This window comes from Protopterus annectens, chromosome 1.part2 (genome assembly GCF_019279795.1).
Source record: "Protopterus annectens isolate FY-2018-M chromosome 1.part2, PAN1.0, whole genome shotgun sequence".
Lineage (NCBI taxonomy): Eukaryota > Metazoa > Chordata > Ceratodontiformes > Protopteridae > Protopterus > Protopterus annectens.
Genome location: NC_056727.1, coordinates 897,654,516 through 897,673,412, shown reverse-complemented (window position 1 = coordinate 897,673,412; position 18,897 = coordinate 897,654,516). Strand labels below are relative to the sequence as shown.

The following is an 18,897-nucleotide window of genomic DNA, read 5'->3' as shown; positions in this document are numbered from 1 at the left end:
ATCCCAGTCCACAAAGGCGGAGCCACCACAGACTCCAGGAACTACCAACCCATTAGCCTAAAGAGCCTGGTCTGCAAGGCTATGGAACGTATCATCATGGAACTTATAAACAAAGACATTGGTAATCTCCAAACTCTGGACCCCACCAAGTTCGGGTTTGTAAAAGGCAGATCATGTCTCCTAAACCTGATAGACTTCTTTGAAGCAGTCACCAAACCCATAGACAAGGGTAAGGTGGTTCACACAGCCTATCTAGATCTCGCCAAGGCTTTTGACACCATCCCCCACTCTGGAATTATAGATAAACTCACTAAACTAGGTATAAATCCCTATGTCACAAGATGGGTTGCAACTGGCTCACTAACAGAACCCACACTGTGAAAGTAGCAGACTCCAAATTCGACTTCAGACCAGTGACAAGTGGAGTACCACAGGGTTCAGTCCTGGGTCCTCTTCTATTTGGCATCTACTTTTCTGAAGTACAGGCTGACTCTCCTGTTTGGTATCTACTTTTCTGAAGTACAAGCTAACACAGAAGGTCTTTGGCTAATGAAGTTCGCAGATGACTGCAAACTAGGAGCCATAATTGAAACTCCTAACGATGTGAACATCCTACAAAAGCGACTCACTGAGACAGATGCCTGGTGCCAAAGCCATGGCTTCAAGCTCAATGCCAAAAAGTGCATTGTCATCCCCTTTGGTAAAAACTCTATACCCATGAGCTACCACATAGGTGGTAGTCTACTTAAAACTGAAAGTGTGATAAGAAACCTTGGGACACAGGTGGACAGTAGTCTCTCCTTTGATAATCACATCACCACAGTAGTCAGGAAATCCTTCTATGTGGCACACCTCATCATGAAAGGTTTCTCATCCAGGAAAAAAGAGGTAATTGTTCCCCTCTACTCATCACTCATTAGACCCATTATAGAGTACAACGCCCCCTTTTGGTATGTACCTCACAAGACATCTACAACAACTGAAAAGGCTGCAGAAATACCTCCCAAAGAGGATTACTGACCTCAAACAGATGCCCTATGCAGACCGTCTGAAAAAACTCCAGCTTTACTCTGTCGCATATCGCCTACTCAGAGGCGATCTCTGCCTAACATACAAAGCTATGTCAAACCCAGAGCTGTTGGACATGTTCCACTTAAAGAAATCCCAATCCCTCCGAGCTACATGCTCTAGGGACCTAAACCTTGTCACCACAATAAACAGAACATGCCGGAGGGATAGATTCCTGTCCCAGAGACTTCTCATACTCTGGAACAAACTACCTATCTATATCAAACAAAGCTCCTCATTAGCACTCTTCAAGAAAAATCTTGATGTTTGGATGGGAATAGGAAATTCACCCCAGGGATCAATTCTGTGGCTCTGCTCGACAGGGGCACAGGAAAATAATTTTCTTGGGTGGCAAAAGCCAGGGTACCTTTTTGGCTAGGTTTGTATAGGCCCTATGGCCAATAGCCTAGTACCTACCTATGAACCTATGAATCTATAACATTGAAATTCAAAACAGTGAGATCAAAATCTTGAAAATTCAAAACACCACTGAAAACATAGGAAACTAACATTTATTATATGGCAGCACAACTACATAGAGAAACAAACAAAAAAAAAAAACGGCACCCCCCATCCCCTGCTACTTAAATATATCAACTCTGAGATCACACTACACAGAACAAAATGGTTAACATACCATTTTGCGCTTCATGACTGCCTTTTTAAATTGTAAAAAACTATCCTTAACCTTCTCTTTCAAAAACGAATCTACTTCCTTGTTAAAACATGACACATTACTATATATCTCTCCAATACTTTCATAGGTAACCTCAGTCATGTTCCCTTCTTACTCTATACTACAACATATCACATTTTAGTGTAGTGTAGTGAGATCTTGGAGTTGATATATTTAAATAGCAGGGGATGTGGGAGGCACAGCCTCCCACATGGGAGGGTGCAGGGGAGCTTGCCCCCTTTCTTATATTTGAAGAAGTGTAGTATGGTTTGTTTTTTATTTGTTTCTATATGTAGTTGTGCTGGAATATAGTACATGTTGGTCTCCTATGTTTTTTCAGTGTTATGGGATTCAAGGTTTTGAGTTTTCAGTGCTTTGAATGTTCAAGCTTTTGGTCTCACTGTTTTAAGTTTCAGTGTTATGGGCTTTCAATGTTCACAAGTGAATCCATGTATATATATATATATATATGTATATATATATATTTATATATATATATATATATATATATATATATATATATATATATATAGATAGATAGATATAGGTTCATAGGTTCATAGGTGTGTACTAGACTAATGGCCCTGGAGCCTTTACAAGCCTAGCCCATAGGATTACCCTGGCATCATGTGCCTGACCTTAGTTCCCAGTACCTCTGTCAAGTAGAGCCACTGGAGTGATCCCTGGGGTGAATTTTTTTATTTCCCATCCACTCATCAAGATTTCTCTTGAAGAGGGCCAGTGAGGTGCTCTGTTTGACATATATGGGAAGTCTATTCCATAGCATGGGCAGTCTCTGGGTTATAAACCTGGCCCTCCAGCACGTACTGTTGATTGTGGTAATGAGGTTGAGGTCTCTGGAGTGTGTGGTGCAGAGGGATTGGGATTTCTTTAGATATGGCATTTCTAACAGAGCTGGGTCAGACATGGTAAGCAAACTTGAGTATCTGCAGGCTCCCTACTGAAATGTTGCAACTCAAAATGCCGATCATGACATGCCCCCCCCCCACAAAAAATACCAAAAATTCAGGATAAGAGTAGATATTAAACATCGCTTCTTTAAACCTCTTTTTTATTTACACTCCTGCACACCCCAAATTCCAAGATCGCCATACCTGAGAGAAAAAGGAATATTCTGAGAATTGTCAATCTTGGACATTAAGGGACTCGCTCATGTAGGTCCCAGTATTTCAAATTGTTACATTAACTGCAGCTTTACTGTACAAGCATGCTGCTGAATGAGGAGCTCTACAGGAATTTTCCTCTCTGAATAAGCTGTGAGCTAAAATGCGTCCAATCAGAGCCTGCAAATGTCATAACAAGGCTGTGCAGCTCTCCAGAATCAGGGAAAAAGCTTAGAATGAGGGCCCATTTTAAAATGTAATCTGTTTAAGTGGGTTAGCAGATATCACACTCCCTTTTGATGCTAGGATGACCACAAGTGTGTGTCCTATTTCACATCACAAACAGATTAATTTTAGAAAACTGCATTAATGAGGTGTTGTTTTTCAGCTGATATATTTATTTACTTTTTTGTACTGGTTAATCTCACGAGACACAGCCACTTTTAATTAATTAATTAATTAATTAATTCATTCATTCATTTCTTTATTTATTGCATTTGTTTATAGAGATGGTCCTGCTGGGCCAAAAAGACCCCATTTGAGTGAAATCCCTGGGAGAAAAGAGCCAAGATCCACTGATGATGCTGGTTCAAGGGGTTTCTGAGTTAATCAGTAAGCATTATTGTGACATCCCATGGAGGATCTGGGCCCCTAAATGGTTGTCTCAGTAAGAAATCTCCTTTGAGGAAAGCTTTGAAGATTCTAAGAGAAGCAATTAAAGTTTCTTTATGCCCTATGTGAAAATTAGATATACCAGTCATTTGCATTTTGATGGTAGAAAAACTGGATCCTTGGGGAAAAAGTTAAGAAGGAAAATCCAATGTTGATGGGGGAAGAGCAGAGAAGGGGTACAATTCCTTTGATGAGTCCGAGATAGAAAATCTTCTCTTATTTTTATAAATCATTTGGTTGGCTGTTTTTGTCGAGAGGTATTAAATTAATGTAAACCACTGAAAAGGAAAGCCTGGCATCTCTGACTATTGTTAAAATCGGAGAAATCGTGTGGTTAACTTTAGGGCTTGTAGACCTGGTAGAGGCATCTCAGATGGTTGACTCAGAAGATATGGACTGGAATACAGCACCCAGGGTGGGTGTAGCAAATTAGACCAAAAGAAGTGAAAACAAACCTGCTGGGATCAGAAAGGAGCAACGAGGATCACCTTTGTCTTGCACCTTGTGGCGTTTTGAATGAATGTTGTCAGGAGAGGTATTGGTGGGAATACAGGAGACCCGGAGGCTACCTGTGGACTCCAGCAGCTCTCAATGACTATCCCTGTGGAGGGATGACAGCAAAGTAACTGCTGCACTTGTTAAGTTATGAGGCAAAAAGGTTGCAGCAAGGTTGGCCCCAGTGGTTGAAAATTTCTGTTGGTTGAGAGACCATTTGTGAGGCAGTTTGTCTGCTAGCACATTTGCCATTCTGGGTATTTGCTCTGATCAATGCTCATAAAAGTACTGATTTGATATGTAAAAAGAGCATGAAGATATGTCCTTGTAGTGTGTATGATTTCCTAAAATCATAACTTTTTTTGGGGACTGTACTCTTGTCATATAACACAGCCAGAACTTGGAATACCATATTATTCCACATTCTGGAGGAATCCAGAAGTGTGCATAAGGCCATTTCTACAAATAGTATAATGTCTGGCTGCACAGGTGCAGGATGACGTAGCTTAGTAGATACCTGGTACTCGAACATACAGCAATGCTAGAAAGTACCTCTCATTTGATGCAGATATTAGATACTCCCCTCCTTTCTCTCATAGCATTTGTTTTCTAAGTTTAACATCAAGTTATAAATAATTGTACATAAGACTCATAACCTTTTGCTTCTCAACTTTCCCATGCTCATATCGATAACATTTTGTGGATTACTACTAAAGAAAGCACTGCTGCGTGTTTCTACTACATTTTAATCACTAGTTTTAGTAGATTAACAGGCTGATATTGTGACTGGTGCTATTTGGCTTCCCTTTGAGTGGATGAGGATTCACTTGGTTGACTTCAACTCTTTGGAAACTTAACCCAATGAAACGTGTAAAACGAATCATATTTTAGGAATGCAAGTGCTCTACGTCCTCCTGCTGGGGGATAAGCCCCACCCACACATTTCCATCTTTATAGATACTAACCCACACAGTTGCAGAAAAACAAAAGAAAATAGAAATTGCAAAATAAAATTAGTCATTACTGGTACCCACATAGAAGCTGTAGTGGAAGTGATTTCTTATGGAAAACATCAACTGGGAATTTTAACATCAAGGAGATGAACCCAGACAAATGGAACCTCATCCACTTTACAAAGTGTGAGCTGTGGGGAATCCTGTCCTTTTAATATGGGGAATGATATCATATCAGACAATCTCCACAGATATTACTTATATCAGTAGTGTTATGAAGTTGCTGAGATCAAAGCATGTCTGCTTTGATGGTGACATGCAATTTGACAGTTATTTTATTATTCATTTCATGGCAAGCATTTAGACCCCAGTAACCATCATTAGCTAATATGTTAATATATGAATTGATCATTTTTATTTCAACATATCAGAAGCTAAGTTTAAATCATCTGTATCTTCTGCACCTGGTATTTGCTGTATATGTGATATTTTTACAATTGCTATATGAGTTAAAAATAATTTACAATCTACCTAGGTTTAAAATATTACTCTGCATCTATTGTATATAGCTCTGCTCAGCTGAGTAACACATTCACCAAAACATTAATACTGTAATCATATTTGTATGGTATAAATAACAAATAGACTGTTTATTGTATGGAACTTATTAGATGTTTATAAATGGAGGTTTTAATGCTTGATCTATTGTGCCCAAGTAATACAAAGATGATGGTGAAAAAATACATTTTCCTTAACGAGTGTTACTTCAGTGGGTCTGACTGGAACCAAACTGGGATGTGCAGAAGGAGGATGTGGGGCCTGTACTGTAATGGTCTCCCGGTTTGATGTATTTCAGAAGAAAATTGTGTATCCTTTAAGAGAAATATATGTAAAAGCATTAAAGTAAATGCCATGGTACTGGCAAAACTGTTGTGCTCTGATATTAATCTTTAATTTTATACTGTAGGTTCTGTAGCTGCAGTTACATTGTTAGGCTGTCAGTATCCAGTCTAATCTGTCACACCAAGAACGCAATTACTGATTACCCTTAAAATAAGCCCACCATTAAGGTCTACTGTAAGTGTTTACATGCTAGAAACTTGGGAAACATGCTAACTGCCACTTTTTCAAAAATATAATTGCTTGAACTCCCAGTAGTCCAATCTCACATAACTAATTAGCTCTCCCAATAGCCACCCTATAACACCCTCTAGCCTTACCAGTGCATTAACTCTAATCCTAAAACTCCTACCCAGTTCCTAACACCAGTTCTTGTCTGTTGAACCTAAAATTTCATTTCTGCTTCCTAACCCTAAACTCCTTTCCCACTTCCTAACCCTAAATCTCCCCTATTGCTCCCTAATCCTAAAACTCACCTACTACTCCCATTCCACTCCTGCCTATGGCTGCTGCTACAGTTACCTTGCTTGAACTTAAATAATTTATTCAGGTAAGTTGCAATAGCTGCTTGCCCAAACTCATATTTGAGTGTGACTGCAAGTCTCTGCTTACTTATACTACAAGACACTCAAATCCCTGCTTTTAAAACAGTGGTTTTCAAGAACTTGGGGCATGAGTGCTTGGAGTAGAACCTAACCATAAAATATTTTTATGGAAGCGATAACTTTAAGCAATCACTCTTCAAAAGAGTGAGCAACAATTGTTGAGATGAACCACAGGACACAGATTTTTTGAAATTAAATTAATGCAACTCTACTTAAAATCAATAAAATTAAGTGATGCACTTTGTTAAATTAAACATATAAATAGCTGTGCACTTGTACAAAGAAATCCAAAATAAATTGATTTTAGCAGACAGCTTATGGAAGTCTTAGTAACAACTAATCTGGTTGTATCACTACCAGGAGCTAATGAATCACTGAATTCTATCTTTGACTTATAAAATCAAACTTTCAGTTGCACAGTCTCACAGCCATCACAAATTACCACTACCAGGAGCTAAAGAATTCCTGAATTCTATCTACCTTTGACTAATAAATCAAACTTTCAGTTACACAGTCTCACAGGCAAAGAATTCCATGGTTGATTTTCTGTTGCAGGGCTGCAAGACAATTTGCACAGTTTGAATGTTAGGCAAAAATATTGAACTAATAATCATACCATGTGCAAAAAAGTCACATATTATGTATTTCTTATGAGGATTTAATTTTAAATAGAAAGATTCCTGCATTCCACTTGAAGCAATTGCAGATTGTGTATAGATAACATCTTTACATTCTACAGATCTTACATTTTACAAGATTTACTGAAAGCAACAACCATATTTGTATGAAAAATAAGCAAAAATTAATGCCTGACAGGCTGGAGTTTACAGGGAATTAATAAACTCCCTCTTGGGGGGGGGGGTGAAGCCTGGCATTACAGGATGAAGCTCTACATACCTGTACAAGGCCCATTATTTACATAAAATGCACAGCCTATTCATTACTACACTTAGAAAATGGGCTATCTGTTAAATTAGTTGGTGTTTGTTTTATAAGTAGTATTCTCCAACTAATGTTTCAAAGTTGCTGTAGGGCATGCAATTGTTGTAGGATATACTTTATACCAGAAGTATATACTATGTAAGTATTTAATAATGTCTAGACACACACACAAACACACACACACACACACACACACACACACACACACACACACACACACACACACACACACACACACACACACATGCTAGTGCATGCAAGCACAAACAAATGTGTCTAACTATACACGCATTATAGCATACACACACACACACACACACACACACACACACACACACACACACACACGCACACAAAAATTATCATAAATTACAGCCACTTTCTTGACTGTTAAACCTGAGATGAATCATTGTGTCAAATGAATGAAAGAATAAATACAGTGCAAAGTGGACCATGAAAGAAAACAAGTGCATACGCTTTAAAACTTTTATTTGGATGCTTTCATCTATTCAGACTTACAGAAAAATACTTAATACACACTAAAAGCACATAATTTAAATATTCACTAAACCAATGAAATACAATCAGTTAACAATCAATTATACAATAAAAAAACACAAATCTTGTTACTAAAGAATCATTAAAACTTTCATGCAAAAACACATGCAAAAAGTATGTGATCTTTCAATTTTCTATTAGCATTCAGCCTTTTCTCTTTTAAAAACATTTTATATTGATCATTTCATTAAGTCCTGGGTACTTATCTATATTTAGCCTCATCTGCTCTTCTATTTCCCTGGTCTCTAACCTGATTTTGTAACTAACCCCTCTCCAGTCAAAAGGAACTTGTTCTATAACAGCAAACAAAAACTTGTCTTAGTTGGTGGTGTGCTTACACAGGGCATTTTTACCATCCATTTTTAATCTTTAATCTTCACAGCACCTGCAGTGTGTCCAGAACTGATTCCTGCAATTCATACAGTTACATGTATTGGCAGCATATCTAAATAAGACTGTAAATTCTTATTTATGAGACCCATTGCTGCTATTACTATTGGAACTGTCTAGGTATCCTTACATTGCCTCATCTCTGCCTGCAAAGCAAATTCAAGTATGTTATGACTGTGTGTCTCTCTTTATGCAAGACACTGTTTTCTCTGGGTGTAGAAATTTCAATGATCAATGCTGTTTTTCTCTTCTTTTCATGGACTACTATAATATCTGGTTTTCTCGCATCTATGCTTCAAACTGTCAGTAATAGGTGATTCCATGTGATGTACAATTCATTATTCTCTATAACGCTTTGTGGGTCATGTTTTGAATGCTTCTCAGCTCCTTCAATATTGTAATGTTTGCACAATCCCCAGTGCAGCAGTCTTGCCACATTATTATGCCATTCAGTCTGCCATTAGTCTATCACAACCAGCAACAGTCACCAGTCTGACTGTTTCCACTTCTGTTTTACAGAACCTGCATTTGTCTGTTTTTCCCACATCTTCAATGGACTTTGTAAACCAATATGTATGTAGTCCACTGTCTTCGGCCACTAATATTAACCTTTCATTTTTGGGTTTAAATTCACCTGTCCTTATCCATCCCTTCACCAGATCCTAATCAACATGAGATTGTTCCAGGAGTTTGCTGTACTTGCAACCATTATGCCCTTTCCACATTTCTTGCCTTTTCATCTGATCCTTCTAATTATATTCTTTCTTTCTTTTTTTGTCACATTCAGTTGCTGCCAGATTTTTCAATACTTCTGGTTTGGTTTCCATTCCTGCTTCATACTAATATGCTTCTGCTAAACTAAGCACAAAAGTCATCTTAGATTTGCTTTTTTCATGTTTCAAAACTTTCACTATGTTTGGATATGATGAGGTCAGCAGGTATGTATGCAGTCCTATGATCGCAGATCTAGGCATGTAATCATATTCGAGGAGGCCCATACTGCTTTTAGAATGAGGGATGTATTATCTTGGTATATACATTTTTAGATGTTATTTGAGAAGCATGAAACATTTTTCTTGTCTCCCTGTCCATCTGATCCAATAACTTTTGGGACCAGTCAATCACTTCAAAACTGTAAGCTAGAACTGGAGGAGTAAATTGATTTATTGTCTGGACTTTGTTGCTAGATTCCAGGGCTGTTTTCAGTATTAAATTTGGTCTTCTAAAATATTCTTTACTGAGCTTTGTTCATATTTATTCATGTTTTATTGTCAATCCTTCATTAATTCCCAAATATTTATACATTATCTCCTGCTCAAGTTCCTTTATGTCACAATCGTGCCCCAGGCAGATATTTTTTTGGTACTACAACTCTCCTGCTTAAAATGTTGCTTTTGCACATTTATCAAGACCAAATTACATTCTTATATACTCTGAGAGAATTTTGACCACTTCCAGATGTGCTTTCAGCACCTCATGTGATGAACTATATAGTTTTAAATCATCCACAAAAAAAGATGAAAAACCTTTACATATTGTTGTTGCCTGGGTGCCAAATTGTAACCATGATGTCATCTTCTAAGTAGACAGCTTAATGGGTTAAGGACAAGACAAAAGAGCAGTGGCGACACAGAGTCACCCCGGAATATCCCCCTTTGAATTATTATCTCTGAGATAATAATTTGTCCTTTATCATGGCTTAACTGCAAACTGGTTTGCCACTGTTTCATGGTCACAGCAATGTAATTGATCAGTGTAGGTTATATCTTACACATTTTTAAGCATTCTTTTATCCATGAATGTGGGATATCGTCAAATGCTTTTTATAGTCCATCCATGCCATACTTAGATTCTTCCCCTTTTTACAGCTCTCCATTATGATTTTATTTAACAACAAATGATCCTTTGTTCCATACGATTTTTTTATTACACTTTTGTTCTATTGCCATGATTGAGTTTTCTTCTGAATGACTATAAACTCCGTCAGCATAAATTCTAGTGTATAGTTTATACATTGTCAGAAGGCAAGTTACTGGTTTACAGTTTTTAGGATAGCTTGCAGGTTCACTCTTAAGGAGGAATATCACTTTTCTGTTTATTAACCAGGTCGGTGTCTATTCTGGATGCACATATAATTAGTTCTTGCTCTGGGCTAAATCATCATCTAGCCAAAATTAGGTACTGCATCTGGGCCTGGGGTTTTCCATTTAGGAGCTTTTCTTAATTTTGTTTCAATTTCTCTGGCTGTTACTTTACCCCATTTCATATCCTGTACATTTAAATTTCTTATTGCGTCTTTTTCTTCTTCTGTCCATTCAGCATCTTTGTTACGTTCCATGGGGTCTTTATAGATTATTTATCTAAAATGTGTTTATTTCTTCTTTTTTGGTGGTATTTCTATTCCTTTTGCTTTGTTTCCAAATTCTCTATAAAACCGTTTTGGGTCATCAATTAACTGCTTATTTTTTACTTTAAAATTTATCTGCATATCTTCTAAGTTTTTCTTCCTGTGCTGATATCTTTAGTTTATTATTTGAAACAGTGTATGATAGATCCTGGTCTTTTCTAATACTGAACATTGCTTTTATCGCATCTAACTGTTCCCTCTTCTATACTATTCTAACAGTGACACTTCTTGTCTTAATTGCTTTATAGTTTTCTGTATTCAGTACTCCCATGAAGGGATTTGATTTCTTCCTTTCCTTTATTGACCTATATTTTTATGGTAAGACTTTATACGCTATTATTTTTTCTGTACAATGCTATATCCAATTTACTTCTGTTATATCACATGAATTTCTGTTAATAGTCCAGATTACTGTGTTCCTTTATCAGACTTCTAACATTTTGGATCTTACTGACTTTGTGTAATCTTTTTCTTTCATTGATCTTAATATGTCTATCCAGCTCTATTAAATTAAGCAACTCTTCCCTTAGATCTTTGTCTTCTAAACTGTGGGCACATTCTTTATTCTCTGTTTCCTGTGGGCATTCTACAGAAAGTTCCAGAACATCTTCCCATGATATATTCTCTTCAGCTTCATCCTGCATTATCCATTGCTTGATCATATGGGAATTCAGTGGCCTATCAATCCGCAACATTGACTGCATTGAAGATGCCACAGTTTCATGTTCCTTCCTTTGCTGTGCAACTCCAACTGAACTTTTGTTCTGGTTTCCTGCCAAAGGCTCCAGAGTATCTTCATGTAGCAAATAAACAAATGCTTCCTGTTCCACCTGTTTCTCCCTAATTTGGGGACTCATCGTTCCATCATGCTATGATATTACCAGAGTTGGATGTTCTACACTAAATCCTTGACTTTGCAGGTAATCCATAACTTCAGTTTCTGTTTCTTTAACTTCTCCATTACTAATCCACTTTTCTACTTTCCCCCTTTGTTTCTTTTTTTATGTATTGTAAAATGTTCCATATCCAAATGCCTTTGGCTGTATTTCTCTTCAAGTATCTTTGGTGCTGCTTTTTGTATTGATTAGTTTTACTTTCTTCTTTGCATGAATATTATACCATATCAGATCTCTCTTTCTATCCAAGTCCAATATTCTTTTTTTATTCTGTTTAAAAATCTATAGATTTTATTCTTTATATTTTTTCACTTTCTCAGTCACTTCTTTTTCCAAACAGCTCAGGATTTCTTGGTCTATATAATGTTTTTCATGAATCTGTTATATTAATGAGCACATATTTGCTTTTTGAAGCTTTTGACAGTTTTTCTTATGCAAGTATTTTTCTTTCCTCTAATTTTTATCTTAATCTTTTTGAATACCTTCTATCTTGAAATTCTGGGCTTCTTGCATTTTGGCACCAATACATCATTTCTTTCTTAACCTCAGTATTCTAGTCTGTCATCATTATGGCTCTTTTTTGGCCTGTTAGTTTTTGTGTTTTTCTGGACTACTACTCCCATCTATAGTGGGGGGGGGGGGGGGGGCTATCGTTTCCCTGAGCCTGGCCTAACCCCATTGTAGGAATGTTTCAGTTTCTTGAGGATTCTGCACTGTCATTTTTTCCAGTCCTGGCACCAGTGTATGGCACTTTTTATCCTGGGACTTGTGCACCCGGCCATCTTTTTTATTTTTAACCTACTTCTGTCCATGATATATGCTATATAAAATACAGTCTATATATCAATGTTGTCTTGGTCCAATTTTGTTAAAACAGGGTCTACCTTGCTAAGGTACTCAACAAGACTTCAGGATAAGTTCATTTCCAGCAATACTACTCATTTTTGCTTGCTGATTTTATCATGTCTTTGTCTGGACCCCTGACAGTGTATATACAGTAATGAAACTTGAAACACATTTTGACACTCATACTACCCCATAGATAGTAACACAATTCACTTACATATATTATATTATATTATATTATATTATATTATATTATATTATATTATATTATATTACATTATATTAGCATTTAATATATTTGTCTAGAAATTTCTTCCATTCCTTCCACTTTCTTTCTACTTTCATATCCCTTGGGCTGTCAGTATACATTTATATATTCCCAAATTATTGATCTTCAACCTGTTTTCCATCCAGCTTATCTGTCTCTTCCAGCATTTAGCTATAATCCTCTTTACTCATCCTACCAGATACAATAACTGCACATTCTCCTGCTGTCTCTCGTTCTCCTATCCACCTAACCCCAGCTATATGCACTTTCAATATTTTGAGACTCGTTGCTTTTGCACTCCTTCCAATTTCTCTATGCAACTAGTGCATAAATGTTTAACTGCCTGGCACTTTCAAAACATATGAAGATTTTCTGTCTCCTTCTCTCCATGTCTCTAATGGTTTTCCTCCCTTACCTTGGAATATCTCTGTATATGAAGGGAAATCTGGTCTACCTATGCAACCATCCCATATACTGATCCCATATAGTAGGCATGACTTTTAATTTATTGTACCTTCTCAACATCTCCTTCCATTCCTCTTCAGATATACTTATACACCCCACAGTTTCCCACCTCTTTCTTAATTTCTCCATCATGTGGACAAATTTATTCTCAACTAACTTTACATACATCTTTCTACATTTATTTTCGAATTACAAACCTGCTTCTTTCATGAATACTGGTATTTATCACTTCCTCATGAATTGACTGCATTATATCAGTCTTTACTAACTTTAACAGCTAATTTCAGTTGCATGAATTGTAACCACTTCACTGCTTCAGGACAAATCTTTCCATTAACTTATAAATCTCCACCTATACTCCTCCTAACATTGAGACTATTAGACACATCCATTGAGTTAAGCTCCCTCAATGTTCTTCTACTTTCTGCAACCCCAGAGTCCTTTTTAACCTAATAGCTTCCTATCCATTCTCCTCCTCTTCCTGTCCTGGCATGTAAACAAATGCTAACATCAGTGCCTGCAGTTATGTCTGGACGTCAGGCATTCCTTATCCTCCTCATAGTCTCCTCATTCCTACTGTGTCTTTCATTCACTACTCCACTTCCCTCATTATTCTATCACAGTTCATCTGTATGTTCTGAACCCACTTTGTACCGTCCTGGAGGTGATGTCTAAACATAAATGCGATTCCTAAATGTCATCACTTTTACCCCTTTTATTCATCCAACTAACATATTAGATTTACTAAAATATTCAGCTCAACAAACCATTAACGTGGACAACCTGCACTGTTTGAGCTAAAGTCCTCCAAATTCTTACACCCAGATACTGAACTACCTCTTTCTTTCCTATCAACTCCTCTTTCATTTTACCCTCCCTTTTTCAACTCTGACTTGCATAGTCTTCCTCCAATTTCAATCAAAATTCAAAATTCATTCTAAATTCTCTAAATATCCCTCACGCTTATTGTATAATTAGATCCAGTTTGTACAAGCTCTGTCAAACCCTTTGTGCTAATACATCTATAATTAAAATGTATACACTAGGGGACAAATGACATGCTTTCCTTGTACCCCTCCCTACCTTTAATACCTTAGTTAATTCCAGATTTACTAATAACCTCACCATGGGATCATCATACAGTGCTTTGATCCAACCCCTAAACTTGGCCCAATGCATATTTCTTCCAAAATTCTAAACAGAAATCTTCAATCAACATTATCAAATACCTTACAAGTGTCAAAAAAGACAATTTCTGCCTGGTCCCAACTTTCTGTCATCTCCTGAGTAGTACATTTTTTGAGCTGGAACCCATTGTCTCCTGATTTCCTGCCCTTAACAAACCCTCTTTGCCCTATTCCTGTTGGTCTAGGGAGAATTTTTTCTATTCTCTTGCAAGGGTTTTCTGCTTTTTCTCTTTATCTTTAGGTAACAACACTAATCTGGATCTAGTAAAAGAAGGTGGTACTGCCCTTCTAGTGCTACATTATTATGTATCTCACAGAAAGTCTTACTGGTTGTTACCCATCTCCTATAGGAATGTTCAGGTAGCCCATTTTATCTTGAATCCTTCCTTACCATCAGATACCTACGTACTCCGTCTAACTCCAGCTGCATTTTTTTATCAGACTGTAACCTAATCTCTTCCTCTAGCTTTTCCCCTCATCATTGCATTAAAGTACCTCTCATTTCTTCCCCTTCATCTTTTCAAAGTTCTCTATGATGATATATTTTATTATAGAAGCTCCAAACTAACTTCTTCCTTGTCATGTCTCAAAACACCATTTCCCCTATCAGACCTAATATGGTGGGGTTTAATTGATATTCTGTTATGAAACATAAATACATGCCCACACGCAATATATATTACTGCCCTTACAACTTCCAAAATCAAAACAGACACCAAATATACCATCTATAGACTTTTTTGGTTGAAATTAAGTTTCAATCAATGTAGTTTTAGTCAAATATAGTTTCTTTTACCTGATTTCCATGTCAGTAAAGTGAACCTGCCATTAAATGTCACAGAACCATGCATAAATAAACACACACACACACACACACACACACACACACACACACACACACACACACACACACACACACACACACACACACACACACACACTCACACACACCGATTTATCTATATCTATAATATCTACATGTATATATATGGTTCCCATACAAATTGTTGAAAGTATAAACTGCTGGAACCTGTTTTATACAGGGGCAAGCCCCCATGAACCTCCCATGCAGTGCACTCCCAACACCACCTGATACTTATAAATACCAACTCCAGGACTGAACAGGAGTGGGGAAAGGGCAAATTCACTTTCAACATTTTCTACTTTATATGTTTTGTGCCATCAACATTTTGAAGGTTCCCCTCCAAAATGTTGAAAGTCAAAATGTTGAAGGTATGGGGTCGCATGCCCCCTGCATAAAGTAGGTTTCAACATTTTGTACTTTCAACAGTTTATTTTATTTTATTTTACATTTGTTAACCAGGGGTGTGTGACTGAGCCGAAAAGCCCCTTTTTCAGCAGAGGCCCGGGGAGAAAAGCTCCACAAAGAAAAATTACAGACACATTTATTTATTTAGACATGATCAGTATACACACAAATTACAGGAGACATGTTTTTACAGTGGTATGCGGCACATAAACAGTTACAGTGGAGAGAACAAACAAAAAAATATTAATTTTAAAAATAAAGGTAATTAATAGATTTGTGGTGTACAGCTGAAATTTGGAACATAGGTAGAATACATACATAGTACACAGGTACAGTACATACATTGTAGATTAGCCAGTGTTTGTGAGTAAGATTGAAAACTATTATCAAGTGCTCTAGATTTTGTATGTATGTGTTATCCGTTTTCACTAGCCTGGGGAGCAATCATGGCACTGTCAACTTTCCTTGAGATGTTGCCTGATGAGGTCTTTAAAGGAGGCTTTGGATGATGTGTTTTGAATGCTTGTAGGGACAGAGTTCCATTTTTTTAGCCACTGAACTACTATATAGTGCATCTCCAAAGCTATTGTAGCTGTTGGTGACTTCTAGTAGTAGTTTGCTTGATGATCTAAGAGGCCTTTTGGCTGAGTGATGTTGTACTAGGTTTTTGAGGGCAGGACACTTATTGGGGAGGTAATAGATAGAATGACAGAGGCAGAGCTGATTGTAGGTTAGGAGGTTGGGCAGTTCAAGCCAGTGGAGCTGTCTCAAAGCAGTACAGTGATGAGTTCTATATGAGCCTGAATTAAAGTCACTGGACGAATAAATACAAATACAAAATACTGGGTAAAAGGTAATCCAGTCTTAGCCTAGATTTCTTCACTGCTCAATAAAAGATTAAATAAATAAAATATATCCATAGTTGTAGGGGTCTTCTTTATATAGACATATATGGTTCCCCTTCAAAAGTCTCCATCTTCAGAGCTTTTTACTGACAGTAGTATGGTCAAGATTATTCACAACAGATGATTGGATTTTAGTATTTGTATTTATTCATCCAGTGACTTTAATTCAGGCCATGCTGACTTATTAGAAAAAGATACGACCTTTGCTCCAGCAAGGAGAGCTTCCATTAATGATGTGTTGATGGATTTGAAACTTTATATTAGAAAACTTAATTTTTTTACTTTGGTTTGAACCTGGTGATGACGCATCAGCCACTACCGGTTTACTAAGACCTAGCCCATGTAATCCCCCTATTCATCAACTGCTGCAAAATTTCAAAAAGATTTGTGAGTTAGACATTAGGTATATTTTGAATTGTTCAATAGCTAACAAATATATTAATCTTTCAGTTAATGACTGCAACTTTTTCGATGGATTGTGTGGCAACAGTGATTTGGGGATTATGAAACCTGATAAGGGGGATGGGTTAGTTATTATGGATAAAATTATCTTAGCTGAATCTACCGTTTATTAACTGATTGAGTGCATGAGCAAGTGTCAGTGAACAAGATAAATAGTGTGTGTAGTAAGAGAGACATTCCCCTTACAGATATGTTACTACAGGGACAGCTAAATAAAAATGGGTTTACTTTTATGTCGAATGATATACCTTTGCTGCCAACCATATTTGCCATTCCTAAAATCCATAAAGATATTAACAATCCACCTTTGAGGTCAACTGTTGATGTGACAAGGTTTAAGACTCATCTTATTGCTAAGTTTTTAGTTTTAACCCTTAAAAGAGGATTTGATTGTTTACTTCAAATTTGTAAAGACTTATAGGATTTTTTGAGGAAACTTAGAGAGGACCCTTTTCGAAGTGATAGGATTGTTTTGATTATACACATTAAAGATTTGTACTCATTTCCACATGAGTTAGGTTTACAATGGTTTGGTGAACATATTTGTGTAAACTTTAGAGGCTGGCATAATGGTTATGGTATTTGCCTTACAAACACAAGGTACATGTTTTGATTTTCACATGGGGTAACTGGCTAGGCTTAAAATGGCCCACAAGGGCAGTTAGCCTAGTACTAATCTATGAACTTAAATGTTACATTGACCTCTGGGAGATTGAATACCCTGGTCACTCTCATGGAGTTAGTGTTAAAGAACAATTTTATTTATTTTGAGGGACAATTAGTTAGACAGAGAACTGGGGTAGTGATTGAAGGCAGATTGCGCTCCTGTTTTTGCTAATTTTGTTATGGCCCACTGGGAAGCCAAATACATTTTTAACAGTAGGTTTAGCAAGTCTTGGTCTGTGTATGCATGATTTCTGGACAGTATTTTTGTTTTTGAACTGACACAGAAGGTAAAATGTATGAATTCATAAGATATATCAATAATACTTCTGAAGTTTTGCGATTTACTGATAATGCCAAAAAAGATGTGATTAGTTATTTGGACATCATACTTAAAAAAAATATCAGGGTGATAAATTTAAATTGAATGCTTATAGAAAGCCCACCATTTCTAATTATTTTGTATATTTTAACAGTTGCCACCCTAAACATCAAAATAAAGCTGTGATTAAGGGTCAGCTTGTACGTTTGGCTCGGATGGTATCTGATTATGACATGTTCTTAAATGAATGTGAGGTTCTTGTCAACATATTTCTTAGAAGGGGTCACCCTTTATATTTTGTGAACCTGATACTTGAGGAGGTTATAGCTAAAAGGAGGAATGTTTTTTATACCCCCATTATTTTGGAACATGGCATTGTCACAACCTACGATCATCTGGGAACTATATGAAGGCTTTTGTGATGAAATTTACTTTGGACAGTAGTCCCATTGCTGCTATTTTACATAAGAATTGGGCTTTATTAAATGAACATACAGAGGTTATAACTGAACTAGATGATAATTATACCTTTCATTACTTACAAGAATGGAAAATGTTCAAAGAATTACATGAAGAAGAGAAAGCCTGTTTTTTTCAAAATCTCCAGAAGACCAAAATATTGGTATGTTTAAGTATGGCCACTCCCATCAGTGTAGTTTTATTCTGGCTAGTGATTCCATTCATGTAAGGGACAAAACCATCCAAGCCAGGGGACATTTTACTTGTAATTCAAGAAGCATGGTGTACTTAGCCCAATATCAGCTCTGCCCAGCATATTATATGAACAAGGCCAATAGAAATATTTGTCAACGGGTTTATGAAC

At 36.8% G+C, this 18,897-nt stretch overlaps 1 protein-coding gene across 1 annotated transcript in view; it reads left to right on the top strand.

Moving 5' to 3' along the window:
• The window catches only part of LOC122791686 (xanthine dehydrogenase/oxidase-like), a 1,688,659-nt gene that overhangs the window by 228,686 nt on the left and 1,441,076 nt on the right, over nt 1–18,897 (top strand). The window contains exon 3 of the mRNA XM_044059558.1: nt 5,759–5,855. Coding sequence (XP_043915493.1) covers nt 5,759–5,855 — 97 coding nt within the window. The remainder of the gene's footprint in view (nt 1–5,758; nt 5,856–18,897) is intronic.